The 23,279-nt window shown below is 38.4% G+C and overlaps 2 protein-coding genes across 2 annotated transcripts in view; both read left to right on the top strand.

Annotated features, from left to right (window-relative positions):
• Positions 1–6,261, top strand: part of lama4 (laminin, alpha 4) — a 40,932-nt gene extending 34,671 nt beyond the window's left edge. Inside the window, exons 32-40 of the mRNA XM_022203995.2 lie at positions 639–792; positions 901–1,094; positions 1,222–1,411; positions 1,521–1,676; positions 3,398–3,557; positions 4,030–4,157; positions 4,274–4,367; positions 5,459–5,578; positions 5,670–6,261. Of these exons, the coding sequence (XP_022059687.2) occupies positions 639–792; positions 901–1,094; positions 1,222–1,411; positions 1,521–1,676; positions 3,398–3,557; positions 4,030–4,157; positions 4,274–4,367; positions 5,459–5,578; positions 5,670–5,815 (1,342 nt within the window). The 3' untranslated portion in view covers positions 5,816–6,261. The remainder of the gene's footprint in view (positions 1–638; positions 793–900; positions 1,095–1,221; positions 1,412–1,520; positions 1,677–3,397; positions 3,558–4,029; positions 4,158–4,273; positions 4,368–5,458; positions 5,579–5,669) is intronic.
• Positions 6,262–8,571: 2,310 nt separating this feature from the next.
• Positions 8,572–23,270, top strand: tube1 (tubulin, epsilon 1). Its single transcript, XM_022203992.2, has 12 exons — positions 8,572–8,743; positions 8,920–8,993; positions 12,897–12,949; positions 13,042–13,099; positions 14,676–14,791; positions 15,719–15,840; positions 16,522–16,709; positions 16,822–16,994; positions 18,490–18,630; positions 19,909–20,049; positions 20,940–21,114; positions 22,564–23,270. Exons 1-12 carry the CDS (start codon positions 8,719–8,721, stop codon positions 22,720–22,722), a joined length of 1,425 nt encoding a protein of 474 aa, XP_022059684.1. The 5' UTR covers positions 8,572–8,718; the 3' UTR covers positions 22,723–23,270.
• The last annotated feature ends 9 nt before the right edge of the window (positions 23,271–23,279 follow it).

Raw genomic sequence — 23,279 nt, 5'->3', positions numbered from 1 at the left:
GCAGTATGACTTTCATATCTAAAATCTCAATATAACAGAAAAAATATCAATATAGAAATATGGAATGGTCTATGATTATGTACAAAATCTGTATAAAAAAATAAAGATTTGTACCCTCACATTACTCAACTGTTGTCTATATATGGACAGTAACGGGGTTAGATCTTGCCCATTTAACAGTCTGACAGCAGCTAATGGAAAACAGCTCCTGCAGCGTTCGCTTATTCTTTCATTTTAAGAGCATCCTCACCTCTTTCACTTTCTGAATAGCATCCATTTCAATCCTCAAGATGTAGTCTGCTTTCCTGATCAGTTTATTAATCCGTTTGTATAAGCACCTTCTCCCCAACACACCATGACAAAGAATACAGACATGGCCATTACCATCTCATAGAAGGTGCACTAAAGAGGCGTGCAGATGCTAAAATAAAGACAGTTTTGTGTTTCCAGTTCACCTTCTTGTTCAGCTGTACGTCTAGATATCTCTTGCTGTTGATTAGTATGGAGGCCTCTTCTTTTTCTCAACAGGATGTAAAACAAAGACTGAGTGTTTCTTGAAATGGGGCTTGTTGCTGTGGATACATGATGATATGCTGAGTGTTCTTGCAGTGTTACATCTTCTATTTGTGTTTCTGCAGACAAGACCGGGACATTGAGCCTGAGGACTTTCAGAGATACACAGAGAAGGTCCAGACCTCCCTGCAGGACTGTCCAGTACAGCGACCCCCTGCTGCACTGCTGTCAAGGCACAGAGATAACACTGCCAGGGCCAAACAGAGCCAGTCACACAAGGTACAGTGAAAATAGCACCTACAATACTGCTGACTCTAGTGAATCCTGCTTTTTTAAGGAATCATTTCATTTCATTCCATTTATATTCACTTGATATTCAATAAATAGGTAACCAGGGATAAGTCCAGCCTTCCCCTAGGTTTGATGGAACTGAAGAGTGATGACCAGGAGCCACCAGAGCTGAACATTGAGTCCTGCTACCTCACCACAAGTCCCAGATCAACCCGCCAAGCCTTCCACTATGGCGGCATCGCCAACAGCAGGCAGCACTACGCCGACATCCCAGACTCTCTTTCTCAGAGGTAGATGAGGCTCTTTAAAAGTAACCTCAGTGTTAAGTTTGCTCACTCCGCACATGGACTTCATGCTTGTCTTTCAAGGGTGTCTTTGTGTCTGCACGCATGACTAAATGCATCTCCATCCTTCTAGGTCCCACTTCTCCTTGTCCCTGAAGACCCACTCGTCCTTTGGCCTCATCTTTTATGTATCTGACGTCCAAGAGGATGATTTTATGGCTCTCTTCCTGGCCCATGGAAAGCTCGTATACACTTTCAACGTAGCGCACCAACGAGTTAAAATCAGGAGCGAGGAAAAATACAATGACGGTGCCTGGCACAATGTAGGTTGATGATAGAATCCATCACTTAGCATTGTTGGTATGCTAGGCTAGATGCATGCTCAGTTAGTTATGTATTAAAGTGACAACCTCTCCTCTTCTCCTACTGAAGGTTATTTTTATCCGTGATGGGAGCGTGGGCCGATTAATAATTGATGGACTCACAGTGCCGGAAGACAGAGTTCAGGCAAACAACGTGTCCTGGCATGTCAGCAGCCCCATCTATGTCGGAGGAGTTCCTCCAGGGAGAGCCCAAAAGAACATTCAGGTATGACTAAAGTTTAGTGTGTGACAGGGGTTTACCATTATTTTTAAAAAAATATTCTGTGCACGGCATCATTGGAAATGGGAATATTTGGTGTTTGTCAGGAACATATGTGGCAGCTCTGCTCAAACATTCCCACAGGCTAGAAGAAACCCAAGAGCATGACATCCTAGAAGTTTTCCAAGCAGTATAAGTTGTTTTTTTTTGGTCACTTGGGGGCAGCAGAACAAGCTGTAAACACAACATTCAAATACTGTATCTGTCACCTTATAAAGTTGTTATGGCAAACATGTTATTTACTACGACCTATTCACATATGCTACAGGATTTTTGTTTCTGGGCATGTTATAAACTGAAGTCAAATATCCCCTCTTCTTTTGCCTTTTTGTTATCCAAAAACAGTAAATTGCTTTGCTCTTAACAGTGAAATTTTATTTGTGTTCCTGTTAATTATTTATAAACAGGAACATAGACTCGTATGCTAAAGTACAATAATTTTTCATATTTTCAGTTCTCTTTTTGTCGTTTCCTATAAATTATAAAGGTGCTTTTCAAGTCTAATCTCGGATTCAGGATCAGTTACATAAATGTACCCCATAAAAAATGATTTGTGGTGACTACCTTCCACCAACCCCCATATAAAGCCACTCTTGATAATTCACAAGCCGAGAGTTTGTGTAGATTCTCAGTCATTAAGGTTATGGTAATCCTACGAGCTTTATTAGAAATCAACCAGACTTCTCTTTTAGGTTCTTCAAGACATTTCACCTCTCATCCAACAGTCTCCTTCAGTTCTAAAAGTCTTGTCCAATTGATTTCTACTGACGCTCCTAGGATTAACAAGCAGAGCAATATTGTAGCAGGAGCTGTATGTTTGGTTTCCACCTTTTCTTTTTTTTTTTTAACCCACATCCTCCTCCTAATCTAGCGACATGGGAATGCAGTTTAAGTAGGAGCCGACAGTCTTCTTCAGCTCTCTATTCCCTCACAACTCTGTATTTCACTGTAGTCGCAATCAAATCAGATTAAAAGGATTTCATTTAAATCCTGTTCATGATTAAACTCTCCTCACATTATCTGTAGGAAAAGCCCCACATTACTGATCTAAAAATGCTGTAACTACTATTTTACTTTGACTTTAAACTGCTAAATAAACCAGATATGCGGCCCCTTGTATATGGTACACAGTTATGTTGCCCGTTGTCAACATGAAAATGGTTATTATTAATGCTTTAAAATGAGCTTAAACAGCGGCCGCTTTGCGGTCATCAGTGGTAAATGTGAAAATATCACTTAACAAAAGCATGTTTAGTGCTTTCAGAAAGTAGTCAAACCACTTCACTTTTTACATTTTTCACATTTTGTTATGTTGTAGCATTATAATACAATCATTTGAATTCATTGTCCCCTGAATCAGTCTACACACACTTACAAATGTATTAAAACAGAAAAACTGAATAAACAGTCCCTTTACTCAGAGCTTAATATTCTTGTGTAGGACGCAACGAGCTTTACACATCGGGTCAATCCAGACCAAATGAGACTGTAGCAGCAAAACCCCCCAAGTGAAATGAGCAATGGTGTATTTTATGGCTCATAAATTCAACTTTTTATTGTAACTTAAGGAGAATCACTTCTTGTCAATGTTATATGGTGTTGCTTTAATGTATCCAGTGAGTCTTTAGCTGTTTATTTAATACTTCCAACTGTTTTCTTCTGTTCAGAGAAACTCTGCATACAGCTTCACTGGCTGTCTGAAGAACCTTCTGCTGGATGGACAGTTGCTGCCCTCAGCATCAGAGACTTATGGGGTCACTCCGTGCTTTGAGGGACATTCTGAGGCGGGAACATACTTCTCAGAGGAAGGAGGATATGTCGTCCTGGGTATGTTTCTATTACTTTCAAACATGATTTAACCTCCAGCTTCAGAGGGAAACTTGGGGACTGAACTTCGCAAGTGTTGATTCTGTGCAGTCTTCCTCACACAAAGTAGCAGCACATCCATTTTGGCAGGACCTGCAACTGTTTGCAAACTGAGCATCTGTTAATTTACACGGCTCATTAGCTCACAAGGCCCTTCGGTGTTTCGCTATCCCGTGTGCATGGAGAGAATGTGGCTGGGTGAGGCAACGCGATACCCTCAGTGCAGCAGTGCTTAGCCTGTGTCGGTGTTGAGGGGGGAGAGAAGGCCCCAACAAATAATGGAACCGAGCTGCAGCTGTTGGATGAATGCAGTGATTTTGCATGTGCACGCACCAGAGAGAAGCTGATTAATGCGGCATGAAAATAAAGGACGGAATAGATAAAGTACCCATAGGTCACTTCATCACACTGTCTCTGCTTCCTCTACCTTCAGATGAATCGTTTTCTGTGGGGCTGAAGTTTGAGCTGGCAATGGAGGTGCGCCCTCGTGTGGCGTCTGCAGTGCTGCTGCATGTGCGCACCACAGAGGGATACTTCACAGTGTACATTCATCAGGGAGCAGTAAGTCTTCAGCACAGTTGTCCAAAAAAAAAATGAGCACATTCAGATCAGTTCAGCTGAAATATAGTTCTTGTTCAAAGGCATAACAGATGTAATATGGGTATGTTTTTTTTCAGGTGGTGGTTCTTGTAAACGATGGGACGAATGAGTTCTTCACAAGGGTGTCACCAAAACAGGGTGTGTGTGATGGTACCTGGCACAAAATCACAGGTGAGTATTTCCTTTTCAGTTTCCAAAAGCCATTAAAGCAAAGAAAGGACAAGAGTTGATAAGTGAGAGCAGTGGACGTGTTAAACAGAAAAGCTTTAAATGCACAATTTGGATTTATTGTTCAGTTCTGACTCAATATCTGGTTTAAATGGCTCATACTGCAAAATGAACTCATGCTGTCCCTACAAAGATAGAACACAGTAAATAACTAAATTAAGACCTAATATTTCAAGTGATCATGTATATATATTTTTTCTAAAATTTGATGATCCGTCATCATAGTAGTTTAGTTTTGCTACTTCACACAGTAATGTAGCAGCTAAATCTAATTATAACAGAATAAAAGCTGAAAGTAGTGCTGCTAAAGACTGACTAGTCGAACTTAGAGTAGTTAGCTTAGTATTGAGGCACTTTACTAAAGTTGAATGAACGAATCAGACTTTTGTAAACAGTAAAACTACTCCTTAACAGCTGTAATGGACCTCAGGATTAAATGTGTGGCTGCCTGCTATGTAAATTGACAAACTTAACTGTAGCTTATGGACTTCCTGATGAATCCTGTTTCCATGTCAGGGATAATCTAATTCATGAATTTGCTGCTGTTGTTCCATGTACATACATGTGTGCAACTCTATGCTTTGGACACATTAGAGACAGACTCTGAGACAGAGCCTGAGAGCTGGTGTCTGACGTAAAAGATCAAAGAGTCAGGCCGAGTAGACTAAAGTATTCAGTTAAACTACCCGTCTGCCCCGCATTCTGCTATGAATGAGGGGGCAGAGGTCCAGCAGATCAACAAGGGAAATGTGTTTTTGTGGTAAGTGAATTCCCTAATGATTCACTAATATACAATCCACCAGTGGATTCTAACTAATCATCATCAACTACATAACCCTGGACCAGGAACGATTAGAGAATAACTTGAAAGACAAAATAATATATTATTTTAATATCTGAAATTGCTACTTTTCTTGAGTTAAGTATCTGAATACTGCCTAGTCACAACATTGTCATAGTGCTTTGCTTAACATAGAAAAAAAAACACTTTTCTTTCAAGCTAAATTAAATAATTCTGCCCTTCTTTGTTGCAGTGATTCGGGATGGCAACATTGTCCAGCTGGTTGTGGACGCTGAGATCAGCCATGTTGTGGGTCCTCCAAACCCCCTGTCCTCAGACACAAAGAGGCCAGTATTCGTGGGCGGAGCTCCAGGTAAGCCCGCGACAACAGCTCCTCCTGATTATCTGCTATTGCCATAACGCCACATCTTTCTTATCATGAGATACGCTCTTCCTCTTTTCAGATCTTTTCCTCCCAGAGAACATCGTCACCAGGAAGCCCTATGTGGGCTGCGTGAGGAACCTGAGCATCGACGACAGCCGAGTGAGCTTCAACAAAGCTGTTCTGGTCAACGGAGCCGTCAGCATCGGAAGCTGTCCAGCAGCATAACACTTAAATCATCTCTATCCCCAATACAGCACTGACCAAACACATTGTAGAAACTGTCTGTCTGTTAAACATACACACTAAGAGTATCATCGTCCTTTTCACTCTCTGATGCTTATTTCTGTTATTTGTCGATGCCTGTTTTTTTTGTCCCACACCAAGAATTAAGACCAAAAAATTAACCGCAAAGGAAACATTTATGAGAAAATGTAAGCACGTCTGAATGGAACCAACCTGTGAAATTTACTGCCAATTCAAGATCTACATTTTCTTTGTTCTTACAGTTCACAATATGAAACACACATTAATTGACACTAATCCATTCTAGAGTACAATTAACTCCATCACTCCACTTTTTTAACTTGATGGCACATTTTTCTTGTACAAGCTCATGTTCAAAATCTGTTTTTTGTACTGCTTCGTTTCTGATAATAAAAGTTTTTCATTCAGTTTGGCTTTTTACTGATTCGTCCATGCAGTAGCATGCTGTTATGTTGCAGTGTTTTTTCTTTGAAGTTTGTATACTGCACTGAAAAATAGTTATTCAAGGATTTCTTTTAATAATGTTTTTTTTTAAATATTTTTTGTTTGATCTGTAGGACATGCATTATATGGAAACAATGCCCTCTACTGGATATTAAACGTATTTTATAACTAAATATTTGCAAAATTTTGTATTTTTTTTTAGATTATTTAGTTAAATCTTTCATTTTTATATATTTTCCTGTTTTTTATTGCTTTTTTGGAAGTTATGTATATTATTTTTTTAAGATCATTACTGATTGAATGAATCAATGAGTGAGTATTTAAGCCCATTCAGCCATTGTTCGATAGCTGCATTCTCATATGGCAGGTCAGCCTTAATTTTACTTATGGAGTCTAACATATTACTGTAGGGTACATAACACAGTTAAGATCAAGAAATAGTGATGGTCTACATGGGTGGAGATTTTGTTTAAACATTGGATTGGAGACACATTAAGTCCAACACTTAATTTCCGTCATTCTGATGAATTTTCATGCACTAATTTGTGTCTTTTCTGCATCCCTTCATGAACAAAACTGAGGCACCTGGTGACAAATCAGAATATGATGAAATATTATGCACTAGGCTGACTGGCAGTGGTGGTGTTATGCCAGTGTGTCCAAGGCACTGTAGCCTCAAATGTTTTCTGTCTCTTCTCTCTCTCTGTAGCTAGCCTGCAGTCACAATATATACATAACATAAACATGTATGTTTGATATTTCTGTCCTCTGATCCATCCATCCATCCTCTATACACCGCTTTATCCTATTTCTGTCCTCTGATACTATACATAAATATAAATAAATAAAAACCCATTCATGATAAAAAAAAACATCTATTTTCATGGAATAAACTCAAACATATTTTATAAAGCTTTAGCATTGTTAATCTATCGACAGAACACTGCTCAGTGCAACATGAGCAGGATTTTTTTCTTTCGCATCTAGGCAGCATATTTAATTTAATTATTATTTATTTAGCTGGTTGGTATGAGCATCTGTGTCTCCTGGACCATGTAAACAGACGGTCACCCAGATTATAATTAAACAAAATGATTAGTTAAACAGTAAAATGTGCATTAATGACCAATAAGCAAACATATCAATAACATTTACACACGTGGACAAAATCATTGGTTCCCCTCGGTTCATGAAAGAAAAACCCACAATGGTCACACAAATAATTTGAATCTCATGAAAGTAATAATAAATACAAAAAATCTATGAAAATTAACTCATGAAAATCAGACATTGCTTTTGAACTGCGGTTTAACAGAATTATTTTAAAATATAAACTCATGAAACAGGCCTGGACTCCAAGGCACACTGTCAGAGAACTACAGGCTATATTCATGTGGAGCTTGGGCTGAGCCATGTGTTCCCTGCCTTCGCCCTAAGTCCACTGGTATAGAATTCATCCACCCTACAACCCTACAGAGGATTAAGCGGTGTATAAATGATGGCTGGATGGAACATGGGCTGAGCATAGAAGACACTGTTAGGACCTTACTTTGCCTGGAGCACAGTGTCTCGCATTCAGCTTACTTATACCTTGAAAATGGTGCAATTATCAGATTAGGATATGTGTGCTGGACTAAACCCCCGGAGTTTCAAGATCCTAGCAACGCCTCTGCTCTCGGGCATACTGTCTTACTTCCATGTGGATGAGTCTTTCTTGTGTAGTAACATCCCTTTCTCACAACTAAAGGAAGGATTTATTTTCTTCTTCTTTTATGTCTTCATGAAACACGGTGAAGCAGCATTGAGGTATCATACAACAACAGAAATGGAATCACCTTCCAGGTGATGTTAAACAAGCCCCAACACCAAGCGCCTTTAGGTAAAGCAAAAAAACTTCCCCTTGTACACTGCCTGGTCTACCTAGCTATTACTAAGTAGTAATAGTAGTAAACTGCACAAGTTTTTTTTTTAAATTTTTTAAAATAAAATTCTTTGCTCTAAGCATTTCATATCTGCCCTTTTAATGTTTTTAATTGTGAATTTTAAATTGCAAATCATTCATTTATTTACATTTTAAACCTATGTCCTTTGGAAAGTTCTTATAATATTGTAAAGCTTGTTGAATTGCCTCAGTGTATGATATGTCCCTACACTTTGTTGCCTCGCAAAATAAATTTGTCTGGATTTTACTGAGGCATCTTGCGCTTTTTACGCAGTTATGAACCGTACCGCGCACCGTACCCTCGTTGCCATGACAATTACGTCATCGACACTCGACCAAACACAGCTAAAGGCGCAACTTTGAAGAAGCGTTCAAAAGTCTCGTCAGAACTCAGTTTATGCGGACAGCTGTGGACAAATATTCGCTTTAAAGATGATTTAGGTCGCGGCTGCTGCAGAGTTTGTGTGTCGCTGCTGTCATGACACAGTCTGTGGTTGTTCAAGGTGAGTCAAACTTAGTTAAAGTTAGCTTAGAGAAATTAGCTTAGCTTCATGTTGCTTTTTTCTGTTAAGTAGCTGACATTATTATTAGCTTGTATCTAGCAGCTCCTTACAGTTAAAGCATGAACATTTTGTCACATCAATGTTTACCGGCTAAACATTAACCTTAATTTCTGCAGTTGGACAGTGTGGTAACCAAGTTGGCTGCAGGTTTTGGGATCTTGCTTTACGAGAACACGCCCATGTTAATAAAGTAAGTGCAGACACACACGCACATTGTCCAGACACTCAGTCTAGCAAGAGAGACATTTGGACTTGTCACAGCAGGAAAACACAATTCAAAGTTCAGTCAAAGTCTTTATGACGTCTCAGTCCCCGTGAGCCAGACTGCACAAAAACTCCCACCTGAAATATGATCATGACGTCTGTGCCATTTATTTATGATGACATTTCTTCATTTCCTCAGTCCCCTCTTCCTTTCGCTCTTTTTTTTGTCACTTTGTATTACGTCCCACTTGTATGAAAAATGCCATACATGGATTTTCCAGCTATGATAAAGGAAATTCCATGAGCACTTTCAGCCTAGATTCATAACATCTGCTGGTGTTTGATTAGGCAGAAAGATTTATGGTGAGTTTGAGATCAGAGTAGCGTCAATTTAAATGACTGATATAGATTGGAGATGAGGCTGGACTCTGGTGAAAGGAAGGGGAAGCAGACTTTCGCTTACCAAACTTCATGCCCAATCTTACAAAGAAATCAATATCTAATCCTCTTACTTACACCTGTGCTCTTAAAGCTATCCTTCCCCCTCTCTTTAGCAATCCTGGCTTATCTTCATGCACACACCTCTCTTCCCTTTCTCATTTGTTTATATTTCACACACATCCATACAGCTGTCAAATACTTCTAATCATTCTCTGCCTAAATCATTGCTTTTAACAAAATGTGTCTTAATTCTTCACTGTCTTTCAAATCACATCACAGTAAAGAAAGCTATTTGATTCATCACTTACTGTCAGTTTCTGAACTTGTGGATTACAGTTAAAATGATATTTATTAATTAGTGAACAGAAAATGATTGTTAGATATTTTTTATAATTGATGAATCAATTCAGTTGCCAAGCACAAATGTTAAACATTTTCTGACTTTTAGTATCTGATGAGAATATTAGCACATTCTCACATTTAGTGTCGTACCCTGAATATCTCTGTTTTTTAGACTGTCGCAAAATGTCAGTTGACAGTTTCACCTTGGGCCTCATTAGATTATTATGAGCTGTCATTTTTTTCTGAAATGTTGTAGAATGTGTTTAATCATTCAGAAATATGTACACATTTGTTAATATTGTAACTAACCTTTAAAGTGTAAACTGTTGCATTTAGTTTACCTTTTAAATGGCCACTTAATAAAACATGACTTACAAAATTTGTAAATTTTAACAAGCAGATGTTGGTCCTTCAACCTGTTCAGCCCAAACATAGAAAACAATTAGCATTTTTCCAGCCTTTCAGATGCAAAAATTAGAGATTATTAAAATTCTTTACGTCTAAGTGTTTTGGGAGAATGCTAAATTGGAATATTTCACTGTTGGGTTTTGTTAGGCACAGAATTTTTGTAATTGTACGTAACATAAAAAAAACAACAGGGGTTCATTTGCAGGGTTTACTGTTTATGTAGCACCATGAAGGGACATATATGCTGAATAATAATCACACGTCATTTTTTTTGTATGAATAATCATTTATTAATTAAAAACAGAATTAAAATTGTATTGACAAACCTGAATTTGTGACACAAATGTCTGTAGGTACTCCACTAATGTGTGGAGAGAAGCGGCACCATGGGTGATACTTGGACCAGAAGAATTAGTCTTGGGACTGACAAAATCCTTTTTTAGGGATAGATGCCTGTCGCAGGACATCGCCTGTTTATGTGGCTGGGGTTGATGTTTAACTAGTCACAGACTGGGTCGTCAGTGGGTTGTTGGGCTGACAGCCGCACTTTTAAAAATCTCATGTAATAATGCTCCATTACATCTTTTAGATCTGTTATAAGTGGGGCTGTCAAAATTAACAAAATTATAAGGGGAGTGATATAAGACAGAAAGAAAAATTTAAAAGTGTTCAACTCTTTACATTTTTTGAGATTTAGGTATTAATAGATGGATGTACATTGGTTCAGGTTGTTTAGTCATTATATTTACAAGTTCTGCACTTTGTTTTAAGATGTGCAGTTATATCAAAAGGTATTTATTAATAAATGTTGTCAAAATGTTTTTGAACTGAATTTATTTGATTTGACGGTCAGTGATTGATTACATGCAGAAACTAATAGAACTACTAGGTTACATCAACATATATCACACTAATTCGAGTTAGACTTTACGATGTTCTGGACCTTTGCTTTAGTACATTTTCTCTGACTGGACCTCTTTGAAATTTAGTTGAATACCTCTCCGCTAAAGAGCACGTTAGCCCTCTATTTGAATACGAAAAAACCCCAAAGACGGAACAGTCCACCAACTTACAGTAATGTGAACACTCTGTGTTAAATAAACATGTTAAATGCATATATATATTCCTTTCTTGAGTCTGTTTGCTCACACAAACTGCAATGCAATTAGTATAGATTAAAGATGAGTAGTATTAAATCAGGATTAATTGAAATTATTCCACAGCAACACCATGATTAATCTGGTTAAAAATTCTAATCGTTTGACAGCACCAGTTGTAAGTAAACATGGAACTGAAGCTTGACTTCAAAAAGCTTTACAAATCTTATTGCAATATCTACTACACAATTGCAATTGGATATTTTTCTCAGATTGTTCCGGCCGAGTGGGTTTTTTACTTTCTTTGTACTTTCTTTCTTCACTTGCATCAGTGTCATCTGATTCCATCTTAAAATCACTCCCTCCAAGTAGGACGGTATCAGTCACAGGCCACTCGTTTTATCAAAGACCTTTCATTCTGGTGGCAATGAGATGGAAACAGCAGCAAATATTTTTTTAGACTAAATGTTTTCAATGCAAATTAGTCCTAACCCAATTTACATTTTCCACCAGAGTCACACAATGCTGTCTGCCTAGCCTATTATGCTCTATGCTTATCATGCTAAAGGGAATACATGCAAGCCCCCATGGGGTTTATATCTCCACATTCAAGGACATTCTCACCTGACTCTGAACACTCCTCAGCCATCCCCCAAACCATTCCACAACCTTCAGAAACTGTTTCTGCCACAATGTGATAAGCAGCTAATTGGGCGAATGCACAATGCCCAGAAAAAGAAGTCCAAAATCAGTGAAATGAATTTTTTAATTGATCAAAACATAGAAACAGTTAAAAATACTGCTTCAGAGAAAAAATTCAAGGCCTGCAAACAGAAATGTTTTATTTGTTTCTGGGCATACCTCATTCAACCGTCATTCTATTAGCGTTTTTTGAAAAATGTCTGAACTTGTGATAGGTGCAGTGTCCTTATGTACTTTGTAAAACACAGCGGACATAACCAGCAAAATCTGATTTGATGAATGTACTCCACAGTAATTCATATTTACAGGGTCTAGATATTTGAAAATTTAGGGATTTTTTTTTTTAATATTTGAGTCTTATCATATCCAGTCTGTAGATTTTGTGATTGCCAGATTGCTGAACATGCATACAAATCTGTTGAACAATAGGACCTGTGACTATGTGAATGTTCTCTTTAACGGTGATGTATATGTCATATGCCCACCGTGACTTTTGCAGGATTAGTTGAATTGTAACTAAGAATAGTAAAAAGATTCAAATCAAGACCTTGTCAGCCGCCTCAGTGCATGATTTACTGGATAATTACAAGTTATTACAACTTGAATAATGTTTTTTTTTTTTGTTTGTTTCTGGCTGTCATTCCTATCAGTTAGAGTAACACTGTACCAGCCGTGTTTTCTGAGACTTGATAACAGCTACAATGCTTCACTGAATCCTGGCACATAGAAGCTGTTGCCAAAACTACTAAAAAAAAAAAAAAGCCTGACCTATCCCTGAAGGGAAGCTTTATGAGAAGATTTGTGTTATGTCCTGTTGTAACCTATAAAACCTGACATGTTTATCACCTACCACAACTTCTAAAGACACCTCTAATATCCTGCACTTTTCTCCTACTCAGAAAGGATTGTATGATGAGGCCCTCAGTAGCTTTTTCCAGAATGTGGATTCAAGGTAATTAGACCTGCTTTCTATTCCAGTGTCAGTTCATACAGAGGATGACATATGGGCTCCAAATTTAGTCCTTTTTATATTTGGTTTTCTAGGAAAAGTGCTGGAGGAGCCTGTGGTGTCGGTGGGAGAATCCAGCATCTGAAGGCCCGGGTAAGTTCGACCAACCATCAAACGGCTCGAGAGAACATTTTTCATCTTCTAATCTTCACAACAGACAGCATTCATAGACAGCGAGCAATGGTTATAATTTCTCATCTCAAAAGCTGCATGTAAATAAAGTAAATCTTAATCCTCAAATCCTCAGTGTACACAAGCAAATAGCAGCACTGGACAGACTGGACATATAAACTCGTGAGATGAACTGCACCTCACATGGAAAGCAAATGAGAGTGGACTCACATCCTGTTAGATCTGATTCTGATTAAATAAAATGTTATTAGACCAATCAGGCTGTGTACAGTCTCTGATTGTGACAAGGTAATTATTTTAACAAAGTAGTCTATTAAGATGCTATACAAGCATCTGTGATCTCTGTTTGTGGGTCAACTTCCATTTTACATGATCTGTCATGCGACTCGGCACGGCGTCAGTTTGTTTATAAATCAGCCGAGCAGATCTGTCACTCTCAAACTGTGTAATCATTTGAAAATAATGATAAATTACGACTCGACAATAACTTTGATTACTTATCTCTCAGATATTTAGACTGTCAGGGCTTAGCGTCTGTACAAATGTTTTTTTTTTCTGTTGCTAATTACTTCAAGAAATGCAATAATCCAGTGTTAATATATAAAACAAAAACAGCAACAAAACGGCTATATATTGTGTACAGGTTATGAGGTGTAATTCGAATGTATTTGACTCGCAAATGTCAACCAAAGAATATGTGGTCTGGAAACAGAATAAACCTTCAAAATGTGACGGGGAAAAAAGTGAAGATCTCTCCTTTTGATAATGATATATATTTCTATTAAGCATTGCTTTATTACCTGAGGATTTTAACCAATCATGTGTTAGATCAGGTAAGAACCAGGTGTTTCCATCATGTCCTGAGACTTGATCTTAGGAGATTACCATTGCCAATGTTTGTGTGATGTCAGTGCATGTCTGACAGAAATCTAACTGATGTATGCTGTGCACTGATGGCCGGTGATCAGTTCTGTGCAGGAACTAGTTCAATGTTAATGCTGACAATAATAACAATAAGATAAACTAAAGTTAAAAATGAATTACATGAATAAATAAATGAATCTTTTTTACTTCTGTCTTTTACAAAAACTTCCAAATTGTGTGTGGCAGGGAATGTGTTTGTCCCTTTATAAAATAACAGATTTTCCCAAACACATACAACCTACATAATGTCTCTGATCCAGTGTCCAAATGTTGGAGATGAAAAGTCTTTCCACACAGCCTTCTGGCAAGAAGTGAACAAAAACTTCCACATCAGCTTACCCTGCTCAAGTTAACCCTTCTGGTTTGGGCCATTTAAGATGATACACAACTTTAAACTTGATAACAACATGCCTGAGGCTGACTGAAGCATGGATTCTTTTCACAGCTTATTTTAGAGTGTGGTGTGGGTTCTGTGCAATGAAAGGTTTGGCACTCATCGGGTTACAAAGAGGAGTTATGGAATGGCCATAGAAGTCAAAGGAATGCATTTGGCATATGCGTATAGCAGTGAAATATACGTGCTGTCTTCATTCTCGCATATTTGAATCGGCAGGCGGTCCTGGTGGACATGGAGGAGGGCGTAGTGAACGAGATCCTGCAGGGCCCGCTGAGGGAAGTGTTCGACAGCACTCAGCTCCTCACCGACGTGTCAGGTTCAGGCAACAACTGGTGAGAGACAGACTAACCACAGGATGCCATGGCTCATATAGCAGCAGCGACTGCTGTAGCCATATTTTTTTAATATACTGTAGCTGTTTTGCAATCGCTCACACGTGCTGTTACATAATGCAGAGCTCCAAAGTTCAGGGATTGAGTCGTAGAAATTGGATAGCCGGAGTTTTGTGAAAGTGTTAAAAAAAATGTATCCACTGGAAGATTTAAATGCAGCTTTCTTTTTTAGCCGCCATATTTGAAATTCCCAAGAATGTAAATAAGCAAAGAAACAGGCTGACCTTAACTGCTGGGTGCTATTTTTCTTCCCCAATTTGCTCTTTCTCAAAGCCTGCATAGTATAATTTGGGGGAAAGGTCAGTGGTGCTTCTCAACAGGGCTGCTGTGAAAATTCCCTCTATAGGTTTTCCTTTGCCTGACAGCAGTTGTAAAAAGAAACAAAACCTCTCTACACGTCGAGCAGAGTTGTTTGTGAGACACTGGGAATGGAATTTTCAGCACATTAAAGGGAAGTTCACATGAGACAGAGCTGCCGCAGCAGATAGTTTTCCCCTTCAACAATGGCCGAGTTCAGCCTTTAATTCTGAAGTTTCTAAACATGTGCAGTGAAACTGACTTTTAAATTCTTATAGTAATTACACAGCTCTTTGCTCACAGGCTCAAAACCCTTCAATACTGCACCACGATGTTTGGCTTCTATTTATTGGTCTGGTTGAAAATATAATTTTATGTGGAGTATTTCAGTGTTACTGCCAAGACATTCTTTCCACCACTTATGAAGTTACGAAATATATTTATTTTTCTGACCCAAATAAGAACATTTACTCAATACCTCTTATAAATTTTGCATTTTTGCCGCTATTCAGGCTTTTAATAAACAGTTTGACTGACTGGCAAACATTAATGTGCCTTTTCCTTGTCCAGGGCAGTTGGACACATGACGTATGGTTCGGCCTACAGGGAGCAGATCGTGGATAAGCTGAGGAAGGCAGCAGAACACTGTGACTGTCTGCAGTGCTTCTTTCTTATTCACTCTATGGGAGGAGGTAAGGACCTGAAACAGTCTGCCACATCCATGCATGGATATTTTTAATTCTCACTGCAGCACTTTAACATTGAAGCTCTAATTTTGCCCCATAAAAAACCCACCTTTCTTGAGCAAAGACCTTTTCTGTATTCCACTTCTTTAATTTTCATTTATTAAACACCTTATTTCACTGACACTTTTTAGTATTGTTTTTAAAATTATTTGTTTTTACAGTTGTTTTACAAGGGCCACCAAAATTTCACTATAGAAATGGAATGACAATAAACTTCCTTAAATATCAGAGATGCAATACAGGTGTTGCTTGCAAGTTATTTGAGTCTCCTGCTTGATAACAGAAACCAACATTTTCGGCGCCTTTTGTCCCTTTCCAGATAATGAAAACTGAGTTTTAAGGTCTTGTGACAATAAATAAATGGGATTACTGCAGTCAAACAGACATGAATGAATTACGTATTGCATTTAAGTAAAATGAAGAGAATAAGGTGGAAATCATGCTGGCAGAAGAACCAAGTCAAGGTGCCAGAAAAACTAGATAGTGCTGATGGTGCTGGTACAATCAAAACATTATGAAGTATAAATCATAATAAAAATATTCATAAGCATGCAAAAGGGTAGTTGTTGAGAAAGGGGAGGGGAAAGGGAAATTACTGGTATGTCTCTGCCTGACTCTGGATTTGAGGTACGGGTTCTGGTCTGGGTACCAGCGTGCTCAGCCTGCTGGAGGAGGAGTTCCCTGACGTTTGCCGCATTGTTACCTCCATCTATCCGTCTGCTGAGGACGACGTCATCACATCTCCCTACAACAGCGTCCTGGCCATGAGAGAGCTCACGGAGCACGCCGACTGTGTCCTGCCTGTAGAGAACCAGGTTTGTGCAAATGGAGCCTCTTTCTCCAGATGTCTGTGTGGTATGTATATATCAAAACATGAATTTTAACGACTTCTTTTTTTTTTGTTTTCCCTCACTCCTCTCCTTCCAGTCATTGGTCGACATCGTGAACAAGATTAAAGTTATGTCTCACAGTGCAAAACCAGGATCAGTGATCAAGAGAGACAGCACCGTCATCTCTGGGCAGGGTGGAATCAGCGGGTCAGAGAAGCCTTTTGATGCCATGAATAACATTGTGGCTAACTTGTTGCTCAATATCACCAGGTATAGAACTACTGTTTGCTCATATACAGCAGACCTGTGCTGAGAGAAACAGGCCTGTTTTGCAATGTCTGCTTTAATCTAAGTACTGCTGTTTTTAAGTCCTTGAACTTTTATACCTTTTCTGGGTAAATTATTTTTAGAAAGTACAGTATTTGTGTGTACCTTTTCATTTGTTACTCACAATATCATTCAATGTGTCCTGTGGAAATATCTGTATTAACTGTGCTTCCATGCTCATTTATTTATCAGGTGCTCGGTAAAATGTCAATTAAATAAGTAGTTTCTCTCAAGTTTGATAACACAGCACTGTGCAAGACTTTGAGGCACTTGAGGTATTCATCACACAATGCCGTCAGTAACGTGTCTGAAGATTCTCAGTCATACAGGTTACGTTATATGTGATGGACAAGGGACGGTCATTTGAGAACGCATTTGGTAAACATTTTGGCCAAAGACCAGTGGTTCGAAAGAGGAGTGAAAGAAACTAAAACAACCACCACTTAACAGAAGAGGTGGTCTAAGACACCTCTTATCAGTCGGTTATAATGCAGTCCTGAGAGCCCTTCCCACACACCAATTCACACTGTGGCTTAGGGAACCCCATGATGACCAGTTGGGTCAGTGACTCACATGTGGCCTCAATGGCTCCCAAGATGTAAAAAGAAGTCAAACCTTTTACAATCCTACAATTCCATTTAGCAGACACTTTTATCTAAAGTGATGTACATCTAAAGAGTGGATACAACATAAGCTAGTCATGAGAAAACAAGCTGAATAAATGCCATAAAACAATTTCAAGTTTGATGGTATCTTGGTGCCTACAGGTGATGAGGGAGGTAATAGGAATTCTTTTTTTTTTTTGGAAGTCTGTCAAAGAGCTGGGGTCTTTAGTCTTTTCTTAAATGTTTTGGACTCTCCACTAGACTGTTAGAACTGTTGAAGCTTTTGGGATGAAACCTCTTCAAGCAAGTCCAGTTGACTTCTTTCGACTTTAGATATAGCATCAGTGACTTCTCTGATTAGCCCAAAATTTGTGACTATGAGCCCAACATCTAGCCAGAGTCATCAAAAATGATCTGCAGCCACACAAAGTCCAGCAAAAGATGGTATAGGGCCCCTCAGAGCCCTGATCTCAATATCATGCTGTCAGTCCTGGTTTACATGAACAGACTGAAGACACTAAGACAGACTAAATTAACTGTGGAATTGATAGGTACTTTCAGAATATGTACGTGTATATTGATGATTTGATTGAGTTTTCTTTGTATTTACTGCTCTTAAGAGGTTAACTACTAAATAGAAACTGTTCATGACATTATTCCAGGAAATATTTTTGTTTTTCTTTTCATGCCTCAAACTTTTGCACAGTACTCTATAAGAAAGAGGGAAATCTAGATGTATGTGGGGTTTTTTGAAGTGTTGAAAGAGCATTATGTTGTTGTTTCTTAAACTGTTTTTTGCCTCCTGCGTTACCTTCAGTTTCCTTTTGTTGCAGCTCAGCCCGTTTTGAGGGATCTCTAAACATGGACCTGAATGAGATTGCTATGAACCTGGTGCCTTTCCCTCGGTTACACTACCTGGTCTCCAGCCTCACCCCTCTCTACACGCTGGCTGATGTCAGTGTCCCCACCAGAAGGTCTGCTGCCTCGCTGTCACTGCAGTTATTTATACATCCCAGTTGTTCTGACATTCTGACACTCGAAGAGCTCACGAGAAGCCCCCCACTTATGGGACGTGTGCTCGGTTTGTGTAAACTGGGTACCGGTCACATGGGACAAATACTTCATGTATTTGGGTGAAGTGGGTAGTATCACATGTGTAAATATAAATGCTTTTCAGATGTTGTGACAAGTTTAATAAAAAGACATACATTTATGCATAAGATCAGAGAAATGTATGTATAGAAATATATCTAAAAGTAAAATTTTAATGAGTACCAAGCTACTTAAAATAGTTTTTTAGACAGTTTTCAATATAAATAGTTTAGTTGCTCTTTTTTTAAAAATTTGATTTGGTGTTTTAGTGCATATGAGTAAACAGTAGCATATAGATTTAAAAAAGTGTTGCATGTCCATGGACATTAAGTGTGACAATACTTATAAGAAGTATGTGTAAGCAAGGTCCTATAGGTCTTAAAATGTAACAGAAATACTTTCACTGTGTAGGACTGTGCAAAGTTACTGCCTGAGAATGTGTGTCCAAGGTCACATTGTATATATTTTGGTAATTTAAAGACCCATATGGACTTTTTAACACGTCCATATGGTGTTTTTTATATGCAGCAAAACACATAATGAGGCAAATAAAAAGTCAGTGCCTTGCTTAGCTAAATAGGAAACTTTGAGACTACGGTGAGCTTGTTTAATCCAGAAAGGAAACTTCAACGTAATATTTGTCTTATCAGTCACATAATTTAAACAAGAGGCGTACGATTTTCAGTCACCACAAAGCTACCTTAATTCACTTTATTATTCGACTATGAGCCAACTTCATGTGCGTTTTGCCTGACTTGGAAAAAAACCCACGTTCCCCAACAACAGCTGACATAAAAGCGGCCTTGTGTGAACCATAAGGTCCTCATCTGCTTCAGTGGAGCTGCTCATTGGTCAAAGAGAGCAGTGGTTGTACTGGGTAAGTCCCAGAGGTAAATATCTGTGACTGTATGAATGCAGAACAGGGTGTTGCTTAAAAATATCTTGGCTCCTCAGCAGACCTTCCTGCATAAATAAGTTCCAAAAATTCATCTTTGTCAACACTGCTTCACTGATTTCCACACAAACTGAACTTGAGCTGGAATGTCTTCAGTTCTTTTTCACTTAATGTTTGTGTTTATTTGATAGTTGATGTGCAGAAAAAGATACAAGCCTAATTTATGAAGCGATGTGAATGTTTTATTTACTTCTGTGCCCTCTAGGCTGGATCAGATGTTCAGCGATGCCTTCAGTAAAGACCACCAGCTAATCCGAGCCGACCCAAAGCACAGCCTGTACCTGGCCTGTGCCCTCATGGTCAGGGGCAACGTTCAGGTGTCTGACCTCCGCAGGAATATCGAGAGGTCAGAGCAGCGTCCTCACACTTCTTCTGCACCACAACACACCCTGACAGCTCTAAAAAGGGCCTTCACACTCGCTCCTGGCAATAGTACCTCCATTCAACACCAGCAGCAATAATTCATGACTGGTCCATTCAGCACCCACCTTTCCTCTGCTCTGCTCTTACTGCTCTCCCCACATATCTTGTTTTTGTATGGCATGTCGTCAAAAGAAACTGAAACAGAAGCTGGTGTGAGGACACGTACACATGTGACCATAATTTTAAAAAGGAACGTGAGAGAGAAGAAGGAAGAGTACAGTATGGCACTGTTGGTTACATCAATGTGTTTCAAAAAATGAGCTGAAGATCTTAGGATTCATTAAAAAAAAGTTAAAAAAAAAAACAAAACTGAATCCTTCCTCTTGGAAATGTTAGTATGAATTGTCATTTAGCAAGCAGGACTAGCAAACAAGATTGGTTCAGCTGCTCTAATGATGATGATTCGCAATTTTTCAGAATTTTATAACCTAGTACAATCAATGGACAATTTAACAACATTACTGCATGCTCTGGGAACTTATTTATACCTATGATTCGGATTTTTAAGTTATGTTTTTTAAGATTTTCTTTTTATTTGCTTAGAGCAAGACAGAGAAACAGAAAATAAGGGAGAGAACAGAGCAGGGGCATGCAGCAATTTGTCTGGCCAGCTGAGATTCCACTGCTCAGGGTGTATGTGCCCATATGCTAGGCGTCCTGACTGCTGAATTGCAGTTTTAAGTGTGACTGAGACTCTTAAAGCAACAGAGTTGTAATAATTGATTACAGTTGATTTTTCAGCTTTATATTCATGTATGATTATTATTATATTATTATATTAGTACAGATGTTTTTCGTCTCTCCTCGTCATAGACTGAGGCCATCACTGCCTTTTGTCTCGTGGAACCAGGAAGGTTGGAAGACAGGTTTGTGTTCGGTGCCTCCTGTGGGTCACTCCCACTCCCTGCTCGCTCTGGCTAACAACACCTGTGTGAAGCCCACATTCATGGAGCTCAGAGAACGCTTTACCAAGCTCTACAGGAAGAAGGTGTGCCACTAATCCTATGTTTTTAAGCTTTTAGAAGGTACAAAAAATAGATATGTCAATTATTAAAATCAGCAAATTATTTTTATTTACTATTTATTTTTCTTTGCTACTTGATGTCTCTTTAAAATTTACTTTTTGAAAATATCTGTGGTAATCTGTGATGGCCATTTGTGATTTGTGATGTTGCTTGTTCTACCGCTTTCATTCACTCTAACCTTTTTAAAAAACTACTGGACTGGATCCACAGTCCTCAGAGAATGTCTCTTTCTGTTTTTGTTGGTCTGCTCACCACATTTGTTTTAATATTTAACATTTTAGCATTTGTTGAACTCATAACTTTTCATCTAGTTCTATCATTAGTCCAAATTTTACTTTGCGCATCACTTGTTTTTATGACTAAATGCCAGCATTTGTATTAATATTCACATTCACCTCAGTTAACATTTCTATTCATCAAACATTAGCAAACTAACAAGTTAAACCATTGGTGTGAACATTTTTACAAATAACTTTATACTTGGTAAATATCATGTTAGCATGCTCATATTAGCATTTAGCTAGGGTACAGCCTCAAACTGGTCGACTGAGTATCAACCTGGCCGTTTATTGACTCTGATATTATACATTTTTCAGATTATTCTTACTGTTGTGTTTTTTTTAACCAATTCCCAATAAATTCTTGAGCAGTGTCTCATGCACAGCACTGACTGGTTTCACATCACAGGTAATAAGCTATCAGGAGACATGTTGAAAAGCTATCTTTTGATGAAACATGTGAAGTCTCCTTAAATGTTTCTATCGGGGTTTGATGTTTCTAAATTTTGTCAGCAATTTTTTTATTTTTTTTTGCTGCAAATTCATTGGTTTTGAATACCTTTTAAATGTGTCCCTGATTACTGATAATTGTCATGGGCCCTGACGAAACCATATTGTTTGACCCTTATTCTAGTGTGGCTGCTTACATTTTTTTAGACTTGACATTTAATTAAAATGAACTAATACAATAGTCCTGCAAGACATTCTTCCTTCGTGAAGCTGAGAATGGCCAGCGTTTGTTGCCACTGTTCTAGAGAAGTGTTTTTTCAACTACATGGTCATTTTCAGTGTTACAGTTTTGGTGTCGTATGACAGCTGCATTAAATTTTGTCAGTTTTAGATCAGTGAACTTAATGAACTGCCAACTGAGTGTATTTTTTCCAGTTATTCTTTTTTTGGTGATCACTCAACACTTGATCTTAAAAACAATGGAGGTAAAGATTGCATCAGAATGAACACATTTTCGGTGCTGACACCAAAAATAAAGACACTACTTCCATTTTGACTTTAGGTCATTGGTGTTGAATTACCAGTTTTCCCAGACTAGCCTCATGTTTTTGTTTCTGCATAATATCTTTTGGGTTGTATTTTGGCTTAACAACTTTAAAGTTCTGTTCTTTTGCTGTATTTTAGGCTCACTTACATCACTACCTGCATGTAGAGGGGATGGAGCAGAGCTTCTTCTCAGAGGCCATCAACTCCCTCAACTCACTGATTGAAGAGTATCATCAGCTGGATGCCACCAAGGCCAGACTCATCCCCGACGCACCCAGACTCAGCATTGCCACATGAAGGTCCACTTTGTAGTCAGACTGTGTGTCTGTTCCTTTGTCTTTTTCAAAAAGAACTTCACACAACCAAACTTTATGTATATACTTTTATAAGTCACATATCAATATTATCTAATTTATGACTTGATTAAATGTTCTCTGTCTGAAAAAAGCAAGAACAACATCTAAAAAGAATGTAGAAAGAGTTCAACTCAATCTTTATGACCTGATTTGCCTTTTAAGGCTCCCTGACCATGTTTGTATGAGGTAATGTTGATACGACAACATCTGCTGTTACAGCTAGTTCACTGGCCATATTCTTTGTTATTGCACATACTTGCCCTGAAGACAGGGTTCACGAAAGCTTTCATCATAACTAACAGCATTTTTCTTTATTTATTCAATGTTCTCTGCCATTCTTCTATATCAAATTTGGTTTTGTAGTTGGAATTTCTGTCTTTTTTGAGGTTTTTTGAGGCACATCGCCATAGCTGAGGAAAACTTGACAGCCAAAGTATGTTTCAGTCATCAGTTTTCCACAGCAGGGCTCGTTCTTCATGTCTCTGAACTTGTTGAATG

This window comes from Acanthochromis polyacanthus, chromosome 16 (assembly GCF_021347895.1).
Source record: "Acanthochromis polyacanthus isolate Apoly-LR-REF ecotype Palm Island chromosome 16, KAUST_Apoly_ChrSc, whole genome shotgun sequence".
Lineage (NCBI taxonomy): Eukaryota > Metazoa > Chordata > Actinopteri > Pomacentridae > Acanthochromis > Acanthochromis polyacanthus.
This window is presented reverse-complemented; position numbering and strand designations above follow the sequence as displayed.

Bases quoted from the DNA above. Each gene is read 5' to 3' on its own strand.
- tube1 (XM_022203992.2), top strand. From the start codon at position 8,719: ATGACACAGTCTGTGGTTGTTCAAG. The intron at 12,950-13,041 runs GTAATTAGACCT...TTGGTTTTCTAG, and splicing joins TTCCAGAATGTGGATTCAAG to GAAAAGTGCTGGAGGAGCCT. The intron at 16,710-16,821 runs GTTTGTGCAAAT...CTCTCCTTCCAG, and splicing joins TCCTGCCTGTAGAGAACCAG to TCATTGGTCGACATCGTGAA.